The sequence below is a fragment of the Fringilla coelebs genome (assembly GCF_963513975.1).
Source record: "Fringilla coelebs genome assembly, chromosome: 19".
In the NCBI taxonomy this organism is placed as follows: Eukaryota; Metazoa; Chordata; class Aves; order Passeriformes; family Fringillidae; genus Fringilla; species Fringilla coelebs.
The window spans coordinates 441,461-467,552 of NC_140045.1; the positions used below are offsets into that span (position 1 = coordinate 441,461).

At 65.0% G+C, this 26,092-nt stretch overlaps 3 protein-coding genes across 6 annotated transcripts; all 3 read right to left on the reverse strand.

Moving 5' to 3' along the window:
- Window positions 1–90: 90 nt before the first annotated feature.
- Window positions 91–10,094, reverse strand: USP36 (ubiquitin specific peptidase 36). Of its 3 annotated transcripts, none has more exons than XM_084218356.1 (20): window positions 9,980–10,094; window positions 9,354–9,642; window positions 9,064–9,288; window positions 8,287–8,397; window positions 7,917–8,019; window positions 7,251–7,318; window positions 6,811–6,881; window positions 6,399–6,481; window positions 5,982–6,102; window positions 5,569–5,709; window positions 5,139–5,239; window positions 4,802–4,940; window positions 3,945–4,589; window positions 3,261–3,364; window positions 2,160–2,666; window positions 1,780–1,922; window positions 1,295–1,459; window positions 907–1,022; window positions 695–827; window positions 91–606 (listed from the first exon to the last, which is right to left on the reverse strand). In XM_084218356.1, exons 1-20 carry the CDS (start codon window positions 9,980–9,982, stop codon window positions 602–604), a joined length of 3,273 nt encoding a protein of 1,090 aa, XP_084074482.1. In that variant the 5' UTR covers window positions 9,983–10,094; the 3' UTR covers window positions 91–601. The 3 variants fall into 3 exon arrangements, with proteins under 3 accessions (XP_084074482.1, XP_084074481.1, XP_084074480.1); XM_084218355.1 differs by having other exon boundaries at window positions 2,160–2,777; XM_084218354.1 differs by having other exon boundaries at window positions 2,160–2,807.
- Window positions 10,095–10,255: 161 nt separating this feature from the next.
- Window positions 10,256–19,077, reverse strand: TIMP2 (TIMP metallopeptidase inhibitor 2). Its single transcript, XM_084218573.1, has 5 exons — window positions 18,764–19,077; window positions 13,215–13,315; window positions 13,023–13,131; window positions 12,560–12,684; window positions 10,256–12,173 (listed from the first exon to the last, which is right to left on the reverse strand). Exons 1-5 carry the CDS (start codon window positions 18,888–18,890, stop codon window positions 11,973–11,975), a joined length of 663 nt encoding a protein of 220 aa, XP_084074699.1. The 5' UTR covers window positions 18,891–19,077; the 3' UTR covers window positions 10,256–11,972.
- Window positions 19,078–22,330: 3,253 nt separating this feature from the next.
- Window positions 22,331–25,917, reverse strand: CANT1 (calcium activated nucleotidase 1). 2 transcript variants are annotated; one of them, XM_084218639.1, is made up of 4 exons: window positions 25,835–25,917; window positions 23,705–24,344; window positions 23,260–23,463; window positions 22,331–22,848 (listed from the first exon to the last, which is right to left on the reverse strand). In XM_084218639.1, the coding sequence occupies exons 2-4, from the start codon at window positions 24,321–24,323 to the stop codon at window positions 22,478–22,480; spliced, it is 1,194 nt and encodes a 397-aa protein (XP_084074765.1). In that variant the 5' UTR covers window positions 24,324–24,344; window positions 25,835–25,917; the 3' UTR covers window positions 22,331–22,477. The 2 variants fall into 2 exon arrangements, with proteins under 2 accessions (XP_084074765.1, XP_084074764.1); XM_084218638.1 differs by having other exon boundaries at window positions 23,705–24,347; window positions 25,835–25,885.
- Between the last annotated feature and the right edge of the window lie 175 nt (window positions 25,918–26,092).

Below are 26,092 nucleotides of genomic sequence, written 5' to 3' on the forward strand. Positions count from 1 at the left end.
GCCCCCTGCCGCCCGTCCCGGTGCCCCCTCCCGGTGCCGGTGCCCCCTCCCGCCGCTCGCCCCTCGCGATCACAGCCGACCATGGCCGAATGACAAAGACCGGGATTTATTCAGTTCCGTCCTTCAATGCCCGTAGCCCCGGCGGCAGCGCTCCGGCCCCGCAGGGATCCCCCCGGTGCCCCCGCGCCAGCGCGGGACCGGGCCGACACGGGGCCGGGGGACGCTCTCCATGCAGCTCGTGCAGGGGATGGGGCGTCATGGAGTGAGGGTCGGTAACGCGGGCAAGGGGAGGCACAGCAGCACGGAGCAGCAGGGACGGGCTTGAGGCACTTGCCAGGAGCCCCCGCAGGTGCGGGCTGGGGCAGGAGGGGAAGAGGCACGGAGAAGCTGACCAGGAGCCCGGCCGGGGCAGGCTGGAGGCAAGGCAGAGGTGGCGGGCTCCTCTGCAGCTGGAAAGCAGCTCCCCGAAGGAAAAGGCACAACCCCAGGGCTGCAGCTGTATTCCCTCCCCTCTGAGTGTGCTCCACCGACAGCTCCCAGGACAGTGCTGCCCTCGGTCCTTGACCCGGGACTGCTCCCTGAGCAGGCGGGGACGCAGATCTCAACCTGCGAGGCAAAGAGCAGTGTCAGCCCCCACCAGGCTGCCACCCGACAGCCCCCAGGCTCACTGTGCTGTGCCCCCTGGCTCACTCACCTGACAGCCGGTGGCCCAGGCTGGCCATCTTGGCAGGATGTGACATCAACCAGAAGTTGCGCTTGTTCTGCAACTTCTGGAACGGATTTGAGTCTCTCCTCCGCTCCTGCTTCATCTTCTTCATTTTCTTTACCTGTGCAGAGGTAGGAGAGTGCTCAGGTCAGAGTGCAGAGGCCCCAGCCTCCTCCCACCTCCCCCAGCCCAGCACCCACCTTTCCTCTGTCGAACTCCTGGTCCCACTCGTCAATGACGGTCTTGCTTTGGGCCAGTGCTGTGTCCCGAATGGCATCCTGGCTCACGGCCGAAATCTCACCCTGCCAGGTCAAGACTGCAGAGCAGTGAAGTCAGCAGAAGGACCAGCCTGTGCCCTGCTGCACCCAGCTGCACCAGGCCCTGCCCCGAGCCCGAGGCTGGAGCCCCTTGCTGCCCACCCCGCGCCAGCCCCACGCCCGGGTGCACCTGCCTGCTTCCAAGAGCAGCCCCTGCCTGCGCTGGGGTCGGGGAGCTCAGGCCCTGCAGAGCTGAGGGGCTCTGCCCCCACCCAGCGCTTAGGGCAGGGGGGCTGCACAGCTGTTGCCCACCCAGGTGAGCCAGGATTACCTTGTTTGCCGTAAGCCTTGTCCAAGGAATTCTGGAGCAGCTTGTCTACCACACTGGACTCCTGGCCCTCAGGGGCTGTGCCAGCCCAGCTGCTGGCCGCAGGGCTCAGGGCAGCCACGGAGGGTCTCTCATCCCCAGTCTGGCTGTCACTGGGATGTGCTGCCACTGCAGAAAGAGGCAGGGTGAGGATGAGCCAGGGGGAGAAAGGACAGCTACCATGTCCCTCCCTCTCCAAAGGGATCCAATCCCAGGAAACACCATTTGGACAAAGTCCTCATGGCTGAGGGTGTCTGGGCACACAAGTGCCTGTCCTGGGGGTCAATCAAGGGGCCTGTCCCCACTTCCCCCTCCAGGACACAGGCGCTGCCAGGCAGCTGTGGGACCAGCAACACTGGGGATGGCACAGCAGTGCTCCAAGGGGGTTCCTGGGCAGACAAGTCACTGGCTTGCCCTTGCCAGGCACCAGACAGGGCACAGGGTCACACCTGGGGTGGTGGCAGTGGTGGCAGGGACAGTGCTGGCAGCCAGGCTGCTGAGGCTTTCCATCCTCTTGCGTTTGTGGTGCTTGTGCTCTCCAGCCTCCACGCTCTGATGTGTCCTACAGGGCTCTGGCTCAGCTGTCCTGGAGCTGGGGAAGGCAGCAGGGTCAGCTCACACCAGCCAGACCAGAGCAGGAGAGTCTGAGCTTCCCAGAGAGCAACAGGGCACAGAGACAGCTGCACTGCTCCCAGGAGAGATGAACCCACCCACAGACACCAGGTGGTCAGCTGGATGCATGCTGAGGTGCATCCCACCTGCACAAAGATGAGAAGCCCCCAACTCAGGGAACCTGGCCTCAGGCCCTCACATGCCCCTTGTCCCTCACCTGTCTGAAGACAGCATCCCAGAGCTGCACTCTTCTGTCTTCTTCAAAGGCCTGTCTTTGCTCCTATTCTTCTTTTTCTTCTTCTTCCTCTTGAGGGGTGAGGCTGGCTCCATGCCCAGGCCCATACTGGGCTCTGGCACATGTTGCTTGGGCCCATTCTTCATGTCCTGACAGACCAGACCATGGCCGAGACTCTTGTGTGCCACCTCCTTACCCATGACAGACACAAAGTCCCCTGGAGAGACAATTTTTTTCTTGGGGGGCCTGGAGTCATTATCAATGAAGTCCTTCTGAGAGGCAATGCTCTCCTTCTTGGGGAGCCTGGAGTCTTTGTCCTTGAAGCCCTCTGGAGAAACAACTCTCTCCTTCTTGGGAGGACTGGAGACTTCATCCTCATCCTTCATAGCCACAGCACAGGGGCTCCTGTCCGTGCTACGATGTTTCCTCTTCCTTCGCTTCTTTTTGAAGGGACCCTCTGGCTCCTCCTGGCCAGACCCCGTCTCCCTGCTGCCAGAAAGAAGGTGGTGTGAAGTGTGGGCAGTGCAACCACGGGTCAGCAGTGAGGCTGGGTGCTGAGCAGGCAAGTTGAGCACGAAGCTGGAGGCTGACTTTTCAGGACTGGGAAGATCAAGAGCAGATGAGGACAGGCTGAAGGACGGGAAAAGAGGATGATCCGAAAGCCTGGAAGCCTCAGTCTTCCTCCCTCCCCTGAGGTGCAGAAGCACAACACCCAGCAGCTGCCATCTTGTCCACAAAATGGGAATCAGATGCTGCTCTGCAAGCACTCACAGGTCCCACAGCAGACCAGGAAAGAGTGGGTGCTGCTGCAGCACATGCTGGTGCTGAAGGCTACAAGGGACACCCAGAGCAAGATCTAGACCAGGCTGGTGCCTCCTGATCCCATGGGACATTAGTACAGGGTCAGGACCTGCAAAGCTCCCTCCCTGCTGAAGTCAGCTCTTCTCAGACCTGGAGCAAGCCCTGCCAGCCCTGGAGAACAGAGAAGCTGGCTGCAGGGCTACACAGATACCCCGTGGAGCATCCAGGGCTGTCACTGACCTTCCTGCCATGTGGGAGCCTGGGAGCAATGGCACTGCTTACCTGGACTTGCCCAGAGGCCCAGGAGTGGAGTCAGGATGGGTGGTGGCTGAGGGCTGGGACTGTGCTTGGTGGTCACTCATGCTCACCTTCTGAGAGGGTTTGCCCTGCAGTTATTGACATAGATAAAAACTTGGCGGTCTAACACCAAGATTTCCATGAGCCAAGAGAAAAAGGGGAGCCCAGAGAAAGGGGAGGAGAACAGACACAGACAGGGGCAGGGAAGTGGGGGGTGGGAGAATCAGAAGTGTGTTCAGTTAGAAGAACAAAGGAAAAAAGGAAGGAGAGAAAATTAAAGACCTGGAACCCCAGTGCACCCTCCTGAGCCCACTCACTGCCTGTGGAGGAGGCACCCCCACATCTTCCTGCTGTGGCATCACCCCATGCCACTGGCCCCAGGGGACAGGTGACACCAAGGAGGTGCTAAGGTCCCCCCTGCAGGGACTGGCACAGTCACCCCTCTGTCCCAGGCAAGGGGGCAGGAGCCATCCCCTGCATCACTCCGGGATGTGGACAACAGCAAGGCCTGCTCCCACAGCCCGACCCAGAGAGGGGGGAGCAGCCACCACAGCCTGGGTTTGGAGCTGGGGGGCTCTGCCCACCCACCCCTGTCAGCAGGAGCCTACATAACCTGTTCAGAAGGCACAAGGTGTCAGCTGGAGTCTCTGGGCAGAAGCTCAGACTCACCTTTTTGGCTGAGAGCTCTGGTTTCCTGGCCAGCAGTGGTGCCGTGGTGCTGCCCAGCGGGGAGGGTTTCACAGGGGCTGTCCCAGAGCTTCTGGGGGCAGCCAGGTCAGAGTCTTTAGGGACAGCCGGCTTGGTGCCAGGGCCAGCAAGGAGGTGGGTGCCAGAGTCCCTTCCCTGAGAGGTGCAGAAGCTGTTGGAACTGCTCTTGGCCCTGTGGGTCTCCTTGGCCAGCTGCCCTACTGTGCTGCCCCAGGAATTCTTCTTCAGGGTGCTGGCCATCGCCCCGCAGCCACTGGGCTCCTGGCTGGGCTTCAGCAGCTTGGATGAGGTAGGTGGCTTCTCACTGTCTGAGCCCTGTGGGGGCAGCCCTGCTTTGGCCCTGCACATGGTGCTGGTGGCATGGAAGCCTGTTCTGGACATGCCAGGTGTCTGTGGCTTCTTGGGCCTCTGGCCTGTGTCACAGCCCAGCACTGTGGCCTCGTGGGTGGCTTTGTGGGGCAGTTTGGATGATGGGGTCTGAAAGGGTAGCTTTGACAGAGCAACTCCATTTGTCAGCTTTGACCCCATCCCAGGAGAGCTGCGGGCGACAGGGACTCCAACATCACCTGGGCCTGGCAGCCCCTTCCCCAGCAGCTTGTCTTGTTTCTAGACAGAAAGAGAGAAGTTCAGTGAGGAGAGCCAAGGAGCCACAGACACAATGATACCACCCTCCCCATGCCCAGCCAGGATCCCTGGGTTCAGCAGGATCAGGATTTCCCCTGCACAACACCCTCCCACTCATCCATCCCCTGGCCTGGCTGCAGCCCCCAGGGCCTGTGGAGCAGCAGCTCCTGGGAGCACCAACCTTCAGGACTCACCGGGCCCATGGGTGGCACACACAAGGTCCCATTAATGGCAGGTTTCTTCATTGGCTTGGAGTCACTTGCAGTGCAGCTGGGTGTGCTGAAGGCAGCCGTGGCCATGGGCCCTGCTGAGCTCTTCCTGGGGCTGCCCAGCCTGGGGAAGGCAAAGCACATCAGCCGTGGGGACGTGGGTGAGCAGCAGGCACACGAGGAAGGGGAGCCAGAGGCTGGAGGAGGTGAGGTGCTACAGCAAACCATGACAAGGGGCTGGACCACTCCCTGCCACCCCCCACCCTGGGCCAGCACAGATTGGGGGGGTTAGGGGACCAGGAGGCACAGGGTGCTCTCTTACCTCAGGTAGAACAGCACATAGGCCTGCTGGTTGAGAACCACCTTGATGTTGCTGGGGTGGACCTCGTGGTCGTTCATTCGATACCACTGCCCATTGCTGGCCTGTGGAAGGAGAACATGGACAGGCTGTGTCTGAGGAGAACGAGGTCAGGCTCTGGCCAGGGAGCCTCCTGGCCTGCAGAGCAGCAGGAACAGCACCCATCATCACAGCTCCTCTCCCCAAAACCCACAGATGGCCCAGGAACAGGCCAGAGAGCGCTGTCAGGGCAGACCTTCATGTTTCCTGCAGGGGAGCACAGTCTGTGCCCCATGTCCAGTGCTCCACACCACCCACCCTGCCAAGCACCCTCCTTTCTGCACCCTGAAGGGACCCACAAGCACCCACCAGGCCCCAGCCCAGACAGAGTCCCCAGGGAGCATGCCAAGCTCACCTTCACGTAGCAGAAGTAGTGGCCAGCGTTGCAGCTGTACCCAGAGTGCACCAGCACTGCATAGAGTCCATACGTGATGGGATCGCCCTTGGGCTCAGACATGTAGGGCCGGATGTCCAAGATCTCAGGGTATCCCACGTCCTGTGGAAAGAAGACGTTTCAGGAGCTGCCATGGCTTTCTTGCCAGAGCAAGAGCAGCTCTGCTGTGCTACCACTCCCATCTCTTGAGGGAGGGGACACGCTCTCCCCAGGCAGAGGCTGTGGCGAGGAAGATGCCGGGATGAACCCAACTTCCCCCCCCGGGAAGCAGTGGGAAATGGCCTCAGGACTGCACCAGGACCACCTCCTGCCTTGCTCGGGGGCAGGAGCTCGGGCCAGGACACAGCCCTGGCTGTGGATCACTGAGCTCTCACCTTGGTGATTTTCCTTCCACCTGAAGAGCCGCAACTGCCAAAGCGTTTCAGTGAAATGGTGAGAACGTTGGAGGCTCGGTGGATGGTGAAACGTTTGCTGGCTGACACTTTCTTCCTGCACCTGCCCAGGAAAGCTCAGGCTATTCAAGCTGTTCCAACATCCACATGGCTGCCTGCCCTGGCCACACAGCAATGGCAAACCCGATGGGAATGGTGCTGCTGGCACCAGGCACTGCTCCAGACACCTCCCCACGGCCATGCCTTTGAAGACAAGGCAGCTGAGGAGCAGCAGGCTTCATCACAGGCCCTGCACCTCATGGTTTAGCCACGCAGCAGGCACAGAAGGCCTCCCACATTGTGGCAGCCTTCCCACAGCACACCCATGGACCCCGTTATGCCCCAGCAGCCCATACTCACATGCTGCATCTGTAAGCGTTGTCCCCACCCAGCTGCTCTGGCTTCACAAACAGCTCCAAGGCCCGCACGATGTTTGCGGCTCGCTGCAAGGACAGGGTGGAGCTCAGGGCACGTAGGGCCTGCCCACAGCACGGCCCCACTCCCTGCAGAGGCGCTGGCCCAGGAGAGAGCACCCAGCACAGGGCTGCAGGCTGCCCCAGAGTCCTGAGCCTGCCCCACAGCACTGCCAGCCTGCACGGAGGGGTCACGGCTCACATTCAGGCAACAGGCACTGCCCCGTGAGACAGGGAAGGAGGAGCAACAGCAGGAGCTGCATCCCTCCTGCCAACACCTGTCTGCGGGTTAAGGAGCCTCAGAGCAGGAACATCCCCCTCAGGAGCAGAAAGCCCCATCCCCAACCCTGCAGCAGTACCTCAACCTCCAGGGTCACGTCCAAGTAGGGGTCATAGGTATCCGAGACAGTCTTGCACTCCAAGCATTTCACTGCAAAAGAGCCATGGGCACACCCTGTCACACCCCAGCACGGCACAGGCAGCTGCAGTGTCCCCCCAGCCCAGGCCTGGGCTCTGGGATGTCAGCACCAGGACTGCAGCCTTGCAGGGAGGAGGGCTGGCACATCCACTCTGTGCTGGGGAAGCAGGTGCTGCCAGACAGCTGGGAACACAGCTCCTTGGGCTGAGGGCAGTGAGCTGGGGACCCGCAGTCAGTGGCTTTTCCCGTTGCCACAGCAGGGGTGGTGCCCCACAAGTGCTGCAGGACTGACGGACTGCAGCTCTGGGTAAGTTAAACATGTGAGCTGTTTTCCCAAAGGGTTTTACTGCCCAGGCCCAGGCCCAGGCTGCTGGTACTCACCACGGGACCGCAGGTAACCACCGAAGATCTGGTGAACCAGAGTTGTGGCCTGGGTCTGGCGATCCAACCTACAGAGAGACAGCAGCACAGATCTCACACTGCAGCAGCCAGCCCTGTCGGACCCTCAGGACAGCCCCCCTCTCTCTGTGTTCTGGCCAGTGGCTGGGCTGTGGAGCCCCAGGGGCAGTGGGAAGTCACAGCCCCTGCCAGACTCCTCTCCCTGCGTCACAGCTAAGGGGTGACACCAGGCTTCCACACACACCTTCCTCTCGAGGAAGCAGAAGCTCCTGGTTGGAGCTCAGAGCAGAGGCAGCACTTCCCAGGACAAAGGGCCTAGGGGAAGCTGCCCAGCCACAGAGTTGGGGCTAGCTAGCAAGTAGGTCTGTATCCCTCAGCAAGTGGGATGTGATCCCAGCCTGTAGCAGCCTCGGAGGCAGGACTGTAAAATGCTGAGATGGAGGAGTCAGCAGAAGGTGAACAACAGCCCAGAGCCCTGTCCCTGCAGGGCACAGAGCTGGACCCTACACCCGAGGCCCCTGGAGTCAGAACCTCCCCACAATAAGGCTGACCTGGGGCACATGTTCACTCCACAGTCCACTCCCGTGAGTGCAGGGGACCAGCAAGGGAACAGCAAAGAGCAGTGATGGGCCATCAGGCCCCACATACTTGGTGTAGCCATTCAGGCAGGCCTTCTGCATGGCATCAATGGTGTAACGCAGGAACTCGTGTGCATCCTCCTGCCTGCCGAAACGCAAGTTATGGGAAATCTCTGCAAGAGAGAGAGAACTCAGCACGTGCTGCAACAGATGACATCCCTCCCTGGCTTCCCTGGGGCAAGGACTCTGGGGTCTGATTCCCCTCAACCCAAACCAGACACCAGACTCATGTCACAGAGGAAGCCCCCAGCAGCCCAAGAAGTCCCCAGGCACTCCGAGGCCCCATGAGCCATCTCAGTGGAGCTGTTTGCCAAAACATGCCCCAATCCCAACAGCTCTGCCCCCACATTAATCATGGGGAGGGGGGCAGCACTCCTTACTCTTGAGGTCTCGGATGATGGAGAGTGGCTTTATTGCATTGCCGCTGTTGGCAAAAGCCTGAATCGTGTGGTTCTGCATAGTGCACATCATGCAGAAGCTTCCGTGGGCACCTGGAGCAGGAGAGACAACACGATGTTGGGGACAAACCCAGGAGAGATGGAGGCAGGACAGGGGATCTCTGTTCCAATAGAGCTCAGCCACGCTCAGCTTTCCCTATGAGCTCGATGCCACATGGGGACCAGCCGGTGCCATCCCAGCTGGCACACCCCATCACAGGAGCAGCCAGGGCAGCTCCCCAGATCAGACAGCGCTCACATTGATAGAAAACAGGTCCCAGGTATGCACAGGACCAGCCCATAGCTCAGCCCTGAGGGGCAGATCCCACAGGCAATCCTGTGGATGGGGCTGTGTGTTCCCTGAGGTGACAGCTCACAGCAGTGCCTGCCACACTGCTCTTTCGCACTCCCCACAGTCAGGGGCTATTCAGGGTCCCCCAGCTGAGCCCCCGTGAAGCCAGCAGGCCCCATTGGGCCAATCTTAGTCTTGGCTACACCCAGCAGGGACAAAGATGCCAAGCTTGGGAACACTGCTATGGCCAGGAAAACCGAGTAGGACCCAGGAACAGCATCTTGACAGAGAAACAGGCAGAAAGGAGCAGGGCAGGGAAGGTGCATCCTCACAGACCCAGGCACAGAGGTGCTGAGCACAGCACTGTGAGCAGCACAGGCAGACGCTGTTTGTCGCTCTGGGCCCCCTGAACCAGGGTCCCCACTCACAGGTACGTCCATGCTCCCGGGAGAGCAGGTAGTTGGTGAGTGGCGGCGTGTAGGTCAGGCATTGCAGCGCCGAGTTCAGGAAGCAGGTGTTCCCCAGGTTACTCAGCCCGGCGCCCACTCGGTGGACCCGCTCCCACTTCATGGAGAGGCTCTGGGCTGGGAAGAGCACCTTCTGCGGCGGGGGGATCCCGTCCCCCGCGGCCCTCGGCGGGGCATGGCTGTGTCCTGCGGGGAACAGACGGTCAGCCGGGGCAGGAGCGCGGGGGTGTCCCTTCACCCTCTCCACTTACCCGGGGGGTTCTGCGGCCGCTCCGGAAGGCTGCCGGTGATGCCGAGGGGGCGGCCTCGGGCCTCGGCCCCGATGTGCTCGTACTTGTCCCGCAGGTGCCCCAGCTGCCCGGCCAGGCCGCGGCGGGCGGGCACGAACTCGATGCGCTGCTGCAGCACGGAGCGGGCGGCGGCGGCCAGCGGCCGGCCCAGCTCCGCCGCCGCCTCCCGCCGCCCCGGCTCCAGCGCCTCCCGCAGCTTCTCCGCGATCATCGCCGTGGGCGGCCGGCTCGGCGGGCCCGGCGGCCGCGACTGCGGAGAGGGCGGAAAGAGGCGGCTGAGCGGGGGGCACCGGCCCGGCAAGGCCGCTCCCGCTGCGCTCCGGCTCTCAGAGCAGCCGGCCGCCGCCGCGGCCCCCTCGGCGGGTCCCTCGGCCGCCGCGGGCACCGCAAAGCCCCCGCCGCCACCCGCGACCCCGAGCGCCGCCGCCGCGCGGTCTCGGCCCGGCCGCCGCCATGTGCGGCCCGGCCGGTCCCGGCGCTCCGCTCCCCGCGGGCGGCCCCGCCGGCAGGGCCGAGGAGCGCGGCGGGACGGGGGCGCAGGCCCCGGCGGCCCCCGGCCCGTCCCGCCCGGCCCCGGCAGCGCTCACCATCCGGGTCCCGCCGCACGCACGTGTCGCCACACCGCCAACAACTCCTTCCGCGCCGGCCCCGCGGGGCGGCCCCGCTCCGCCTGCGCGCGGCCGCGGCGCCTCGCCCGGCGCAGCCCGGAGCCGCGGGCGCTCCGCCCCTGCCTCGGGAGGACCAACGGAGACGCGAGCTCCGCCCGCTGCGAGCCCGGCGCGCACCGGGGCAGGACGCGGCTGCCGAGGCGAAGGCGGCCGGTAACGCCGCGCCCACAGCGGACGGTCCCACCAGGGGACGTTTCCACGCGGACCGGCCACCATGCGGTACCCCGGCCGCGCCCCGCGCCCGCCCTCGCCCCCTGAGTCACGGCCCCGCCCGGTCCCGCTCCCGGTCCCGCCGGATCCCGCCCGCATCCGAAGGTGGGCCCGCGGCAGCTCTTCCCCTCCCTGTCCCGTTCCCTTCCCTCCGGCGGCCCCGCGGGGTTCGCTTCTCTCCGCTGCTGAGCAGGGGCGGCGGAGGCCGGGGGTCCGGAGGGGTCTGAGGGGATCCCGGCCGAGCCGCCGCAGGGCCGAACCGGAGCAGCGTCCCCGCCCTCTTCCCCCTCGCTCTGGAGCTCCCGGCACGGACCCTCTGCGGGTACCGGGGCGGCTCCAGCGCCGGACGAGGAGACGGAAATCACGGCACAGGGACGACAGAGCCGGCGGCAAAACAAGTGGCGATATTGAAGTCAAAGACAGAGGAGCAGCAGCGACAGGAGCACAACGGGTACAGCCATACAGAGCGCCCGGGATGCGCGGTCGGGACTGAGTAAAGTTTGGGGTTTTTTTTTCTTTTTCTTTCTTTTTAATTTTTCTCTTTAATATGTTGAAATTGCCCAGACTGGTCCAGTACGACATCTCAAACCTTACAGGGACGCACAGCATGAAAACCCCACGGGCACAGGGCTGCAGGGAGCATTCCCGGCACGCTCCCAAAGCCATGGGTGCACGTGCCAGTGCCACAGCAGCTCCGTGGCACACGCCAGCATCGCTGTGGCACGGGGATGGCTCAGAGAACTCAGGGCCGAGGGGTGTGAGGCGGTCACCGGAGGGACAGGTTCTCCTGCAGTGCCCTGCTGCCAGTTCCAGGCTCCACTCTCACACCGCAGAGAAGGGAGCTTGCCTGGCTGCAGTGGTGCTGAGGGCCACGGCATGGCCCCGATCTGCACGAGGCGATGATGGACACCCTGTGCCCATGCAGCCAGAGCTCCGGCCCCTGGTGCCCTGCCAAGGGTTCCAGGTCGAGCCTGTCCAATGGTGGCATCTGCAGAAGGATCTGTAGGAGGTTGCAGGGGAACAGAGACCCCTGGAGAAAGGACCATGTGGAGAGAGAGGCAGCAGTGCAGGGGTGTATGTCAGGGGTCACCCCAGATATGCTAACATGCCCCTCCAGCTTTCTGGGATCAGGCACCTGGGCAGGAGTCGTCTGGCCCTGTGAAGGGCACGGAGCCCCTTGCTGGAGGCCGTGCCCCATGGTAAAGCCCCCCAGAGCCCCTGCCCAGAGGGGTACCCTTCTGGCACCCCAAAGGGAGAGGTAGGTGCTGGGGGGAGTGGTACAGCAGGGTTGCCAGGTGCTGTGGTGGGGAGGGCTGTGTATCTGGAGCTGTGGGGGAGGCTCCCGCAGCGGGGCACTGGTAGACCTGCTACGCAGCCTGGGCAGCTCCCACCACTCACAAGGGCTTGATTCCTTCACAGCTGCCAGAGCTGAGCATGGCTGGGGGATTGTGACCCTGGCAGGGAGGTCCCCACACCCTGCTCAGCCCTGCCACGAGCGAAGGATGCCCAGTGCAGCTGCGGGCTGCCAGGAGCCTGCAACAGAGCAGGTCCCTGGCCCTGGCCCCCACACACGGGTGGCAGCCACCGGGGCCCCCTGCAGCCGAGTGGATTTTCATGCTGTCTCCAGGATTTGATATCAGCGTGGACCAGTCTAACATCTCGCAGGTTTTTTCTACTGGCTACTGGAATGCGCTCGTTTGGCTTAGGGGTCCTCGATGTCGAGAAACTCTTGCTTGGGGGGGGCCATGCCGCGGTACCAGGCGCATGAGCCGTCGCTCCTCTTGATGCAGGCGTAGTGCTTCGCCTGCCGCCCATCCACGTTGTTCTTCTCCATCGCCCAGTCTGTCCACAGACACTCATCCGAGGAGGAGACGAAGCAGGGGATGGAGAGGCAGCGCGAGATCTGTGCGTAACAGAGACTGTCACCCACCACAACCCGAGGAGGCACAAGGCCAGGGGAAGCAGCATGCTGTGCTTCGTCCACCCCCAGCTCTGGACGGGGATGCCAGGCTGACCCTGCCCTGTGGGGCACGGTGGGGATGCAACCCCAATGCAGGGAACTGGGGAACCCTGGTTGCCAGTCGCAGGGCTGGCCTCGGTTCCCAGCCAGAGGAAGACAGAGGCAGGGCTGCCCTTCCTGTCTGCCCAGCCACGTGCTGTGACCCTGCACAACGTCACCCATGAAGGACGGGGAAGAACATCCCACTGTGGAGCCCACCCCTGGCTGGGGGCTGCAGACCCTCCCTGGTGTGGGGCATGGGGCATGTGGGAGGCAGCCTCGTTGCTCACCTTGCACTCGCAGCCCATCTGGTACCGCTGGTTTAGGCTCTTCTTCTGGGTTGGGGTCAGCGAGTCCCAGGTGGACACCAAGTCACAGAGCGTGATGTGCATCTTGCCATTGCCCTCTGACTTCCCTGGGGAGAGGCCAGACAGAGCACTCAAGGGGGTTGCCCAGGGCCTCAGGAGCCCACGCTGACTTATGGTGCCTGGGGCCCCTCACTGTGCCCTGTCCCTGGTGACTGGCGAGCAGAGGCTTGTCCCCAGCTGCCCCCACCATGGCTCGGGGCTGCCGAGCACAGCCAGGACACAGCCAGGGGGTTCCCCGAGGGCTGGCGGCAGGAGCAGGAGGGGCAAGGGGAGAATGTGCCCAGGGAGCAGGCACACATCAGGCATCTTGCAGGGCACACGGGGCATCCGAGCCAGCAGTGTCCCAATGCCCCCCGAGTGTCCCCCGCGTCCCCGCAGTGCTCACCTGCGATGAGATACTCCTTCTTCCCGCCGGTGTCCAGCAGCCGGCCGCACACGGCAGTGGATGGAGCCGTGTAGATGAACTCTATGTCCTGGTCGGGGCCCTTGAACATCTGGGGAGCAGAGTGGGGCATGAGTGGCGGTGAAGGGCCACCCCATGGCCCCAGCCTCCTGACCCGATGATGAGCCCCATTACCTTGATCTGCTTGATTTCATACTGGATGCGTTTGATTGGATTCCCGTATATGTCGTTCCCCGAATCCACCTCCTTTGCAGAGACGGCCTTGGCTCGGATCACTGGAAGGGAGAGGTGAGGTAAGGGGGTGACCAGTCCCACTCAGCCCCTGCATCTCACAGTGTCTCCCACCCTCACAGGGGACTACTGCCTGCAGCAGACCCCACTGCCTGCCTGGCTGCCCCCTTGGTGAGTGTCCTGCTGTCCCTAAAGGGCTCTAGCACGTGCAGGACAGTTACCAACAGCATTGCAGCAGCAGCCTCAAGGCAGGTGATTAGGAAAAGTTCACAACAGGATCACCTGGTCCCAGGGCTGGTGAGGCCATGGCACGGTGAGACAGGGGACAGCTCTGCTGTGGCAGGGTCCCTGCGGTCATGCTGCTGCCACAGCCCAGGATGTGTGCTCTGGCATGTGAGGGCTCGGCACGTGGCAGTGACCTGCAGGGGCCAGCGGGCAGGGCGGGCAGCCAGCTCAACCTTACTCACCGGCTGTGACATCGGGCTGGCTCATGCTGGGCACGGTGCCTGGGTCCTTGCACTGGGACCTGCAGCCCCCAGTTGTGCCCAGCTCCTTCCACCAGTGCGGGGACTGAAGCTCCCAGGCAGCACCAGGGACGCTGATGGTGAAGGGGACAGTGGCAGTGCCAAAGCTAGGGCTCCTGCTCAGCACTCAGAGGGTGGAGGGGGCCTGGCTGCAGGGCAGTGGCTGGCAGGGCTCCGTGCTTTCCCAGAGGTACCCCCATCCAAGGGAAGGGCTCCCACTGCCCTGCCAGCCCCCACCCTGCAGGGCTCCCCCTGCCCTGCCAGCCCCCCGAGCACTGTGGGGCAGGGAACAGGGAGCTGGGCATTCTCATGGAGTTCATCCTAGTTCATGTCCCCACTGAAGGGTGCTGGGCTGGGAGCAGCCAGGGACATGCAGAGGTCACCCACTGCCTGGCACAGAGGATCTTTCCCACCTGGCATGGCCAGGAGAGGGAATCTGACCACACTCTATAAATACCATGGGCTGAGGGGGCACGCAGGCAGGCTATTTAAGCTGAAGGTCAGGGGGGCATGGCCCCACGTGGGCACCAGCAAGTGCCAACAGAGTTTACTCTGGAAAGGTGACAGTGGCACCAACATGAGCAGGGACTAGGGGAGAGGTTTCCCAAAATGGCCATCCCCAGTCACCGGCAGCACTCGTTCTGTGCGGGGCTGGGGGAAGCAATGGCTGCACTGGGGGCTTTCCCAACTGCTCCCATCCCTTGGGAAGGGCTGGGCCGTCCAGCCACAGGGGCAGCACCTCAGCCGTGCCTGGGGACAGCGCCCACTCCTGTGTCAGCAGTGAGCTGGGATCACCGCAGACACAGCCACCCCTCGCCCCGCGGCCACCGCGTCTCCCCTGAGGCCAGCCCCGCGCACCGCCCGTGTAACTCGGGTGCAGCCAGTGCCGGCTCCCGTGCGGGGAATGGTTGCTGGTTCAGTGGGCTCCAGCCTTTTCCATTCACGTGCTGATGAATCACTTGACAAAAATGCAGCCCGATTCTGGGTGGATTTGTTCTGAACAGTGCGGCTTTGTGGAGGGGACGACTGTGCTGTGCTTTCCCCGCCAAGACCCCGCAGCGCAGCCAAGCTGCTCCACGCCCGCCAGGAGCCAGGGCAGCGGAGGGAGCCCTGAGGAGAGCCTGGGATGGGGAGGCTGGGCGAGGAATGGAGGAAACCCCCAGGTGCCCAAGAACCGGTAGTCAGACCTCCACAAATGCCAGTGCCCCCACTGGCCTTGTCACCCACCACTCCTGCTGCCAACGTGGGCAACCACCAGCCAGGTTTGGAGGCCAGACCCTCTGTGAAATGAGCCAAGGCTCTCTGGCTCCTGGGGTGCACGGCAGGCGCTGCACACAGTTGGCACTGGCTTGCCAACTTGGACCAGGGAAATGCTGGAAACGCTCCTTCCCCAGGCAGGCCAAGTAAGAAGGTGCTCCGTGGGAGCAGAGGGTCCCCTGGCAGAGTGGGACCCCCACTGCAGACATCTCCTGGGTGGGTGCCCAGGGCTGCCACTGTGGCCTCCCCACAGTGAGGACTCTGGACCCTCCAGGGACTGAGACCCTGCAAGGTAAGCAGGTCCCCTTGCTGCCCTCTGCCACCAGCATCACTTGGGTACACATAGAGTCATCCAGTGCCACAAAACACCAGGTTTGTCTCTCTGGGCTTGCCAGTGTTGGGTTTTGTGCTCCCTGGCCCCATGTGGAGCTATCCCACCTCAGGGCACCACTGTGCTCGCCTGTGCCCTGTGGGAAGAAGGGCAGCACAAGGACCCTTGGCCATGGGACCCCCCTTCTGGCCCAAGACTTGCAGAATAGCTGCCCCTTCCTCTGCTCTGCCACCCCAAACCCCACCGAGCCACGCTGCCCACACGCACCCAGCTGCCTGGGAAGCGCCAGTGCCCACGGACAGCAGGGGCCACTGCTGGGCTGGATGCCCGCAGAACAAAGCTCCCTTCTCCAGGGCTGCTGGCAGCAGAGGGGCTGGCTGCCAGTGCCAGCGCTGCCTGCTGCCTGCCTGGCACTGCCGGCCCAGGCACCTGACCCCATGGCGAGGGCAGCCCCGCGGTCACTCCAGCCCTGCTGGAGGCCGGCGGAGCTGGGGAGATAGCTAACCACCCTGGGAGGATTCCTGCACCCAGCCCTGCCCGGCGCAAGGGCAACAGCCACCGCCCAGGGGCTTGCTGGCATCCCGGTGCCCGCCCCGGCACAGCGGGGTGAGGATGCTGAGGCTGCAGGCACGCAGGGCTCAGCAGGGCAGCGGGGGGAAGCGGAGGCCGTGCAGACTCCCCGGTGCCCAGCGGTGCCCGCGGGGCGGCGGGCGGCAGAATGCCGGTCCCGCTCGCCCGCCGGCCTGCGCGGGAGCCACGGGCTGAGCGCTGCCGTGGCCGCGTGCGTCATCCCGGCCGCTGACGGGAGCGGGATGGAGCCCAATCAGCGGCAGCCCCCGCGTCAGCCCACGGCCCCTCTGCGCCAGCCGCACGGGAGGGCTCGGCTGCCGCGCTCGGCAGGGCGGCACCGGGCACCGGGCACCGGCCCCGCCAGGCTCGGCGGGGCTTGCGGGCAGCTGCACCCCCGCGGGGACAGCTCCCACCACGCCCCCGCAAATCCCCTCCTCTGCCCGGTCCCTGCTGGCTGCTGACAGCCCCCACACTCATCACCGTGCCCGTCCCGAGGAACCCAGCCCCGGGACGACTGGGATCGGTGCAATCCAGCTGCCCCCGGCCCAGCTGCACCGAGCCCTGCTCTCCCCTGCCCCAGCCACCGCCTGCTGCCTGGCAGGGGCAAAGCCGCAGCTTTGCCTGGAAGGGCTCAGCGTCACCCCCGCGCTGCTCCAGAGGAGATACAGCAGGAGCTGCGTGTCCTGCTGTGGCACCGCTGGGCAGCTGAGCATCTCCTGCAGCAGAGCAGCCCAGCAGAGCCCAGCAGGGCACAGCCCCAGTGAGGGATGGTGGATGGGGCAGCCCCAAGCCCTTGGGCCCTGCAGAAATGCCCTGCTCATCTCATGATGAGCCACCAGTGACACAACCCTAGCCCCTCTAAGACCCCCAGCCCCTCAGGCTCCCCCCACCCAATGCAGAGCTGCATCTGCCTGCCCTTGCACAGCAGGAAGTGCAGCTCTGGGCTGTGGCAGCCCCAGTCCCTGCACAGCAGAGCGAGTGCAGGGGCAGGTGCAAGGCCAGAGGGGCCATGGGGATGTGGCAGGCGCTGCCCACGCCATGGAGAGCAGATCCCAGGGCCCAGGGCCAGGACCCCACACTGTGCTCAGCCTGATACCCCTTACTGAGGGTTGAGCATGAGCCTTGGGGTCCCTTCACCTCGGGTGCACCCACCCAGCAGCGCAGGACATCAGCCATCCCCACACCACCACGTTTCTGTTAAGGGCCCAGCCTGAACACAGCTCCCTCAGCCACAGCAGCTGGGAAAGGTCCCAGCAGCACCGGGGACCCAGGTTCTCCCTGGGCTCCACACACCTGCTGGGATGAGGAACATCCCAACTCCAGAGAGCATCCCGGGAGAAGATCAGCAGCAGCAAAAGGCCAGGGCACACAGGACCATCCCAGGCTGTGCCCCGCTCTGTCGCCAAGCCCAGCACCGTTTTCACTTAGGCCCACACGAAGCACATTTGATACAGATGAGCTGCACAAGCGACTTGGGCTGGGAGCCAGAAGGTGCCAGCGCTGCCGGCAGTGCGGCTGGGAGTGCACTGCCTCGGCAGGATGGGCCCCAGGGCTGGCAGGATGGGCACCTGCTGAGGGCAGCGGGGCGGCTGGGGAGCAGAGCTCAGCTCAGCTCAGCAGTGCCCTGCCAGGGACGGTGCAGACAGCCAGGGCCGCCAAGACAGACAGTGACTCAGCAGCTGAGTCAGGGCTGAGCCGGCACCCCACGACGGGCAGTGAGTCACAAGTGCCCCGAAAGCTGATCCTGACAGCAGCGTGATGGGAAGCCACAGCCGCACTGCCCGAGCAGGCACAGGGCATCCTGTGCGCCAGGGACACCAGCTCCAGCAGCAGATACCAAAACCCAGTGCTCCATTTTGTCTCAAAACCTCCCTGTCCCCAGCACGCCTCGTGGCGAGGCTGGGCACCCGAGGCAGCAGCCAAGTGCTGTGGGAGTTGCCCTCACGGAAGACGCTGGGAGTGGGGTCTGGAAGAGACGCCCGTGAGGAACATCCTGGATGTGGAGCAGGGGACAGGGCAGGGCTATCCAGAGGTTGGGGCTGCCTCAGTGTTTGGGAATGTTACCTCTCCAGCTGAGCCTGGGAACGGGCCCGCAAAGGAAAGCGCCGGGAACTGGGGCCGGCCTGTTGGGTTCATATGTTAAAATTTAATAAGGGCATTATTCATAGAAAGAGGAATCCAGATCCCGGCGCTGCCAAGCCCTCCCTTTCAGCAGCATCCAAGCCGAACAAAGTGGGACGGGGGAAAGGAAATGCCTGGAAATAAGGCGCAGACAGGGGTGACCGAGCCGTGGCGGCGGCTGCCGGGGACAGGGGCTCCTCCGGGCTCCGGGCCGGTGCCGTGGCCGCACTCGGAGGGTCCCGGTCGCGTCCGGGCCCCAGCCCCGTGCTGCCACGTACCTCGCGGTGGCACCAGAGCCGGGGGAGGCCGGGCCCACCCGTGTCATTCACGGGGGGCGGCCAGTGGGGACCCGGCCCCGGCGTAGCCGCGCTCCGGTCGCCCCTCGCGGCGGCGGAGGCGCCCCCGGGAGCGCGGCCGGGCGCGGGACCCCCCCGGGACGGCGGGAGGAGGCGCGGGGCGGGACGGGCACAGCCCGCACGGACGGACCGCGCCCGGCCGCGCATCCGCGCCCGCCGACACACCCCCGGGCCGGGCGGGCGCTGCGGGCAGGTGCCGGGGCTCGGGGGGCTCTGCCCGCTCCCCGCCCGCCCCGCGCCAACTTTCCGGTGCTTCCCCCGCCGCGAAGTTGTCGCGGGCGGGGCCGGGCGGGGGCTCGGGGGGCTCGGGGCGGGGTTCCCCGCGGCGCTCACCTACGTCGGCGTTGCAGAAGGCCTGTTGCGGGTGGATGGGCGAGCAGCTGCAGGCGTCGGCCGGGCGGGCCCTGCCGAGCAGCAGCACCGCCAGCCAGGCCAGCAGGCTGGGCAGCGCGGCGGGCATGGTGCGGGGCTGCGGGCGCGGCCACCCGGCCCCGATCCCGCACGCTCCGCCGGGCCCGGCCGAGCCGCCGCCGGGAACTTGGGTCCGGCCGGGGCGGGCGCTCTGCGGCCGCCGCTCCGTTGCCTTCGCGGAGCCGTTCGCTTCCTCCCCGCCGCGCTCGGCCTCGCTCTTTAACGTGCTCCGGGGATCTGCTGCTCCTCCTCCGCGTGGCGCGGGGCCAGCCCGGCTGCGCCCGCCCTCCGCGGGATGCGGCTCCGCCGCGACCGCTGCCCCCGCCCCGGCACGGCCCCCGCCGCGGGCACCGGCCGCCCCCGCCCCGGCGCATCCCGCCCGCCCCCGGCCCCATCGCTCCCGGACCCCCGCCCACGGAGCCCAAAGCCCCGCGCCGTAGCTGCCCCCGCCCCCGCCGAGCAGAGCGGCGGATGGCCGGACAGGCGGCAGCTCTGGCTGTGCCCGGGACTCCCTCCCCACCTTCGGCCCCTCCATCCCAGCTTGTCCCACACCCGAGCTCCCCTGCCTGCTTCCTGCTCCCTCTGGGGGTCGGGTGCCCCAGGCCTCAGGCCTCTCCCCATGGCAGCAGCTCCTGTCCTGGAGCACAGCTCCAAAAACCCACCTTGCGTCTATCCTGGATGCAGATGGGGTTTAACCCCGGTGGGCAGCTCAGCCCCCAGCTGCTTTTGGTTCATTCTTCCCAGCTGGGTGGTGAGAGAACTGGGAAGGGGAAAGTGAGAAAACTGCTGGCTGAGATGAAGCTGAAGCAAAAGCCACACACAAGCAAAGCAAAGCAGGGAATTCTTTCACCCCTCGCCATGGCAGGCAGGTGCTCCCCATCCCCAGGGCGGCTGGGCTCCAGCACATGACGGTGATTTGGGACGACAAACACCATCAGTCCAAATGTTCCCCCATTCCTCCTCCTTCCCCCAGCTCTATACATCGAGTGTGATTCCATACAGTGTGGAATATCCCTTGGGTCAGCTGTTCTGTGTCCCCTCCCAAGTCCTTGTGCCCCCCAGCCCCTCACTAGTGGGATGAAGAGAACAGGCCTCAAGCTGTGCAAATGCTGCTCAGCAGTAATGAAAACATCCCTGTTATCAACACTGTTCCCAGCACAAATCCAAAACACTGCTCTATACCATCTAACATGGGAAAAAGAGTCCATCCCAGTCCAAACCCACTCGCTGTGTCACCACGGGGGTGTCAGGATGCTGCTGCTGTCACTGTATCTGCACTCTGTGCCTGGCTGGCTGCTGAGAGGGCTCCGTGTCCCCAGCAGTGCCTTGGTCCCAGCAGAGCAGCCAGGGCCACAGCTTTTGAGCACAGCTGGGCCAGGTGTCATGGGCACGTGTTGGCAGGACAGCCACAGCCACAAAACATGCTCCTGAGCCAGCCTCCTGCACAGCACTGCCATGGATACACACAGTAGAGGGAGGTAACAGAGATGCTCAACCTCCAGGATGAGAAGAAACAGCAAAACTGGGCAGCTGGACCTGGCCCAAACCCTGCCTGAGCCTGCAGGGAACACGTGGGAGGTGACAGCACTGACAGTGCTGGGTGCTAGATGACACCTGGAGATTGAGGGCCCACGGTCTGCAGAGGCTCCAGCAGCAGCAGGACTCCTGCTGGCCCAGCTGCCTGAGGCCCTGGTGCTGCTGCTCAGGGCAGGGGCCAGGGGTGCTCCGGCCCAGGGGACAAGAAGGGACCAGGTAGCAGGGACAGCCTCCGGCACAGCCCTGGGGCCACAACAGCTGCTGTGGAGCTGCCAGTGCTGGGCTGGGAGGGTGAGTGAGGCCAGGAGGGTGACTGAGGCCAGCAGGGATTGCCAAGTGCCAGTGACGGTCGAGTGGCCAGCATGGACTGTGGCCAGCTGGCGCCCAATGTGGGCTGCAAATGCACCCTGGGTGCCCTGGGCCAGGTGCTGCACAATCCCCAGGCCACGTGCAGGGGCCAAAGCCAGGCCTGTCTGCAGCACTGGGGACAGGTCCTGTCTAGAGACGAGCGCAGCCCAGCACTGGCCGAGTCATTGTCTGGGCTAAATGAAAACACATGTCTGGCCTGCAGCTCTGCATGGCTCACAGAGGTGCTGACACTGTAAACAGGGTGGGGGGAGCAGCCTGGCTGGGTTCTTGGGAGGGCCACAGCCCCTCTGCGGATCCTTCCACCCAACCACAGCCTGACTGCTGCCCCAACAGGCCCCCTCCCTCCCTGTGCACAGCTGGACTCCACAGCAGAGCAGTGCCAGGGCATGGCAGAGGATACAGGGGGCACCAGGGGCCCCCAAACCACAGTGGCCAGGCCCAGCTCTCTGAAGCCCTACCTGCTAGCAGACCTGCCCTAAGGGCAGAGTTAAAGGGGACCAAAGTGGGGACAGCACAGAGCCAAACAGCGGTCCTGGCGTGAGGATATCCTGCCCTGTCACCTGGGCAGGTCTGAGCGAGGTCAGCCTGGGCAGGCCAGGAGCCACAGCCCCCTTGGTCAGAGGGTCAGGAGGGCCCTGGGGCCACCAAATGCCCCTTTGACACTTGTGGCTTCTGAAACCACACAAGTTCCTCCTGGGGGCCACAGGCTGGGGCAGCAATTTCACAACATGCTGGCAAGCGTGGGGAGGGCTCCTTGGCCAAAGCCCTGGGCTGCTGCAAACTCTGGGAAGCAGAGCTGCAGCTCCTGGCTCTGCTCCTGCACCGGCATGGCAGCCCTTGCACAGCATGGCTGCACTGTCGCCAGCTCCGTGCAGCTCCTGCCCAGGGCTCAGCTCTTCCCAGGGCTGACAGTTCTGGGACTGGAAGCATTTCTGTGGTCAGAGCCGTGTGCAGCCAGGGCTTGGAGAAGACAGACAGCCAGGGCACACACACACCTCTCAGGGTGTGGCCTGGGAATGGCACCAGGATGGGCCCACTTTACATCTGGCCACAGCTGGTGGCCCCATCACCCACATCCCCTGCCCCACAGGCACAGCCACTGTGCTGGAGCCACAGTGGTGAGGGAACTGCTGCATCCCCCGTGGTTACAGGAGCAGAGGGACACAGGCACTGTCCCCTCCCATGTGAGACTTTTCTCTGGAACAGGTCACCCGTCACCCCAGCCACCACCTCACCCAGCTTATGGGAAAAGGGAAGGAAATCCAGCTTCTGAAGAAAAAGCCTGATGAAATCCCCCCAGTCTGACCCTTTCTGGCTGCACACCCCACTCCACCCAGGGAGCCCCACGGCACACAAGGCACAGCTGTCGAGCTGGGGCTCAGCTGCAGCCCCAGAGCATGGACGTCACCAGAGCCACCGAGCCACCACAGATGGTTCTGTCGCAATTCAGGGCTGGGCGCTAAGGGCTGCACCGGGGCCTGCCCAGGCTCCAGCACTCAGGACCTGGACGCTGTCCCGGGGCCGGGAGCACCCTGTGGTGGCGGTCCCTTGCCACCAGGTGCCACTGCCGAAACACTCGCACCACACCTGCTGCAGCTCAGTCAACATTTTACAGGAGAGCCCAGGGCCAAGGACAGAGCTGGGGGCGCTGCCTGACATCCCTCACCGACCCCGGGCTAGGAGCAGGCTAGCAGGGCCTGCCCACACGCCTCTGCTGGGTCCAGATGTCTGTTAAATAAACTCAATGCCCTCGTACTTGACACTGCCAATCCTGGTCTCGGGCAGGAGGAAGCGCCCGTCCAGCGTGAAGGCCATGATGTAGCTGGAGATCTTGCCGCTGTCCTCCTCCGATTTCAGCGCCACGATGATCTGGTCGTCTGTGTTCGGGATGAACTTGAAGGAGGAGAAGCCGTGGGTGGGAACCACGTCGCCCACGCGGCCCACGGTGACGTGCCCGAAGTCCTGGGTGGAGCTGAGCAGCAGGTTGGTGCCCCGCCGCTCGTCCGCCCGCTCGCTGTAGCGCTCGTGGCTGGCACGGCGCGGCAGGAAGAACCAGCGCTGCAGCGTGTCGCTCCACGAGGCCGACTCGTGGATCAGGTACCCTGGGCAGGAAGGGCAGTGTGACCACGCAGGCCACAGCCACGCTGGGGCAGGACCCTCCCCATCCCCTCCAAAACACCCCACAGCCCGCACAGGCATCCCCTGTGAACTCTTCCACCTGCTCCTGCCCCACTGCCTGGCAGCAGCCCCCCAGTTCCTCCCAGAGCCAGGCAGGGGCAGCCAGCACATCCCACTCTGCCCAGGGGCACAGCTGCCAGGCCCAGTGCCAGCTGAGCCACCCTTCAGCTGCTCCTGGCACAGGCAACAGAGGAAAAGGACCAGGACAAGGGGAGATCTCTGGCCTCTAGCAGCCTTTAAATCTCCACCAGTGCCAGTATCCCTAGGGAGGGCGACTGTATGGCTCTGGAGCCATCAAGAGAGTGGGATATGGGGTGCAGGAGGTTGCTCCATACCTGGGGGCCGGATCCCTGCCGCAGCCCTCAGCGTGTTGTAATTTGTCACCCAGTTCTCGTGGCTCACGTCACCCTTGTAGCCAATGACCTTCACCCACTGGGGGTTCTCGTTCACCACCTCCCCTGTCGTGGTGGTCCACTCCTTGCCCAGTCCTCCCACATACAGGTGCTCATCCTTCACTGCCAGCCACTCCGCCTTGAAGCCTGTGGTGGAAAGAAAGGCACGAGGGGGGTTCAGTCAGCACGTGGCCATCAGACTGTCCCACATACCCCACACCCTTCACCCCTGAGCCCGGTGCTGGGCACAGTGTCCCCCACGCAGCCAGCTGGTCTCTGGGCAGGAATTGCCCTCTCTTGGCCAGGCTCAGAGGTCACAAGAAAGGTACACCCCACCCCAGCAAGGTAAAAAGAGCCATGGGCTTCTCAGGGCAGGGCAGGAGCTCACCTTTGCCCACAGTGCCGTCCCCATCTGGGAGGATCACCCACGGCACCACCTTGTTGCCCTCGATCTGGTAGACCACACCTGTCCGGTCGTCCACCGCGTACAGCTTCCCGTTGAAAACCACCAGCTCCGAGAGCTCCATGCCCCGGCCCTTCTCAGCCAGGTGGGACTGCAACGTGCTCTCATCCTTGTCCCACTCCACCGTCACTCTGTCCCCACTGTCTGACAGTACCAGGTAGCCCTTCTTCAGGTAACTGAACCAGGTGTGCTCCTGGGAGCCGCGGGACTGCGTGTCCAGGTCGGCGATGAGGCCGATGCGGTAGCGCACGCCCTCGGGGTTCCTCTGCGGCGGGGACAGCGGGTAGGTGTCGTTGTAGCGCTCCCCTGCCCGCGGGCCGAGCTGCCAGGTGCGAGGGCTGGGGGGGCCATGCCGTGCTGGGGAGGAGCGGTGCAGGCAGAGCAGCAGCAGCAGGAGCCCCACGCAGGCCGAGGACAGCACGATGGCCTTCCAGCGCAGTCGGAAGCGCGGGTCGGCACCCTTGGTCATGGACGCGAGCACGGGCAGACCACCCACGCTGATCCGCAGCGGGCTCATAGACTCATGGCAGGGCGGGACTGGCATCAGACAGGGGGCGAGCAGAACCTGCTGGATAGAGGGGAGGGAGAAGGTCAAAGAGCTGGATTTGGTGCTGACTGAGCTCAGGGCACAGCAGAACACAGCCACGAGGGGCCCCTCCCCTCTCCTGCAGCAGAAGGTGCTCCCACCTCATGCAGGTAAGAGCCACCATGCCCAGGGTCTGTTTGCTGCTGGAACCACCCTCAGCCCCTCTCACCTGGCTCCCTCTGCGCCCCCTGACCAGGAGCCCCAGCATGTTGGCAGGATTGCATGACCTGCCTGGCAGCTCTATCTGCGCCATGGTCACTGCAGCTCAGGCGGCAAGCTGAGGCACCTGGCCCAAGGTGAGCTCCGTGTCACAGTGTCCTGGAGCACGTCCCCACATGGTCCTGGGAGGACGTGGGTTCCTCTTGGGTGGCAAGGATGACCCTTGCTGCCTCCAGAGTAGTGGAGCAGCCTGGCCCAGCTCCCATGGCCCTGAGAACCGACCCCACTGATGCCGTGAGCCTGTCCCCAAGCCACACAGGGACACGTGGCAGCTCCGCCCAAGCAGGATGCCAACACCTGAGCAGGAAGCGCAGTGCGCAAGGGACACACACCCTGACCTGCCCAGCCTCACAGACACGGGATGCCCTCAACCCTGCCCAGGCTCACAGCGTGTCCTCCACACGTGAGCAACGTGAGCCCACCCCAGGCTGTGTCCACCCACGGGTCCGGGGTGCCAGCAGTGCCCCTCGGTGCCACGTCCCTCCCTGCAGCACGGGGGACGTGGCAGCACCCCGGACTCCCGCAGACAGGCGCTCCGGACAAGCAGCCACCACTGGACTGGAGCCGTGCTCAACCCGTGTCATGCAGCCCGGGGCAGAGACCCCCACCCCGGGGCAGAGACCCCCAGCCGCCACCGCAGGGCTTCCACCAAGGGCCCATGCCGCAGGGTCTCAATGTGCCTTTCAGCAGGCGGGCTGGCGAACAGAGGCGGCATTGAGCGCGGGGGGCCGGCCCGGGCAGGGGAGCTGCGGCACAGGCACGGAGCCCTCGCCGGGGGCACGGGAGCGCCTCTCGTCCCGCCGGGATCCCGGAACCTGGGCCTCGCAGAGCCCCGGGGATCCCCTCGGTGCGCTGAGCCCCACCGCGCTTGCAGCCCGCTCTGAGCACGGCCACGGGGAGCCCTCGGAACGGCGGGGCACGATCACGGGCACCCCCGGGCAGGGACACGGGGACCCGCGGGTAGGGACACGGAACGCCCCTCTAAGGACAGGGGCACTGGCCGCCTGCGCCGGGCGCGCCCTGGGGACCCCCGCGCCCCCTCCCCGGCCGAGCTGCCGGGGCACCGCCCGGTCTGAGCGGGGCCCTGAGGTCTCCCGCGTCCCCGGGACCTCCACGCGGAGCACAGCCCCGAGGAGCCCGCCGCTGCCGCCCGGGCAGGCTGCTCGAGGTGCACGAAGCCCCCGTCCGGTACGGACCCCCGCCGAGCGGCCCGGCCCGGCCCGGCGCCCCCCACCCGTGTCCCCGCTCACCGCGGCGCCGCCTCCCCCGCGCGCAGCCGCCGCCGCCGCCGCCTACAGCTCCCGGCGGCCCCGCGCGCCGCCGCCGCGCCTGGCCGACAGCCCCGTCTGGCGCAGAAACTACAACTCCCAGGAGACACCGCGCGCCGCCGCGCCCCCGCCGCTCCGCCCGCTGTGCCGCGGGGCCTGCCGGGAGCTGTGGTCCGCGCTGAGCAGGGCCCGCCGGAGTCGGGCGCCGCGCACCGGCGGCTGGAGCCCAGCGGCGGGGGC

Bases quoted from the DNA above. Each gene is read 5' to 3' on its own strand.
- CANT1 (XM_084218639.1), bottom strand. From the start codon at position 24,323: ATGCCAGTCCCGCCCTGCCATGAGTCTATGAGCCCGCTGCGGATCAGC. The intron at 23,464-23,704 runs GTGAGCTCCTGC...TTTCCACCACAG, and splicing joins GGACGGCACTGTGGGCAAAG to GCTTCAAGGCGGAGTGGCTG. The intron at 22,849-23,259 runs GTATGGAGCAAC...CTTCCTGCCCAG, and splicing joins GGCAGGGATCCGGCCCCCAG to GGTACCTGATCCACGAGTCG.
- TIMP2 (XM_084218573.1), bottom strand. From the start codon at position 18,890: ATGCCCGCCGCGCTGCCCAGCCTGCTGGCCTGGCTGGCGGTGCTGCTG. The intron at 13,132-13,214 runs GTAATGGGGCTC...TCTGCTCCCCAG, and splicing joins ATGAAATCAAGCAGATCAAG to ATGTTCAAGGGCCCCGACCA. The intron at 12,685-13,022 runs GTGAGCACTGCG...GCCTCTCCCCAG, and splicing joins GAAGGAGTATCTCATCGCAG to GGAAGTCAGAGGGCAATGGC.
- USP36 (XM_084218354.1), bottom strand. The intron at 8,398-9,063 runs GTGAGTGGGGAC...CTCCTGCTCCAG, and splicing joins CCGGGAGCATGGACGTACCT to GTGCCCACGGAAGCTTCTGC. The intron at 5,710-5,981 runs GTGAGAGCTCAG...TTCTTTCCACAG, and splicing joins GTGGAAGGAAAATCACCAAG to GACGTGGGATACCCTGAGAT.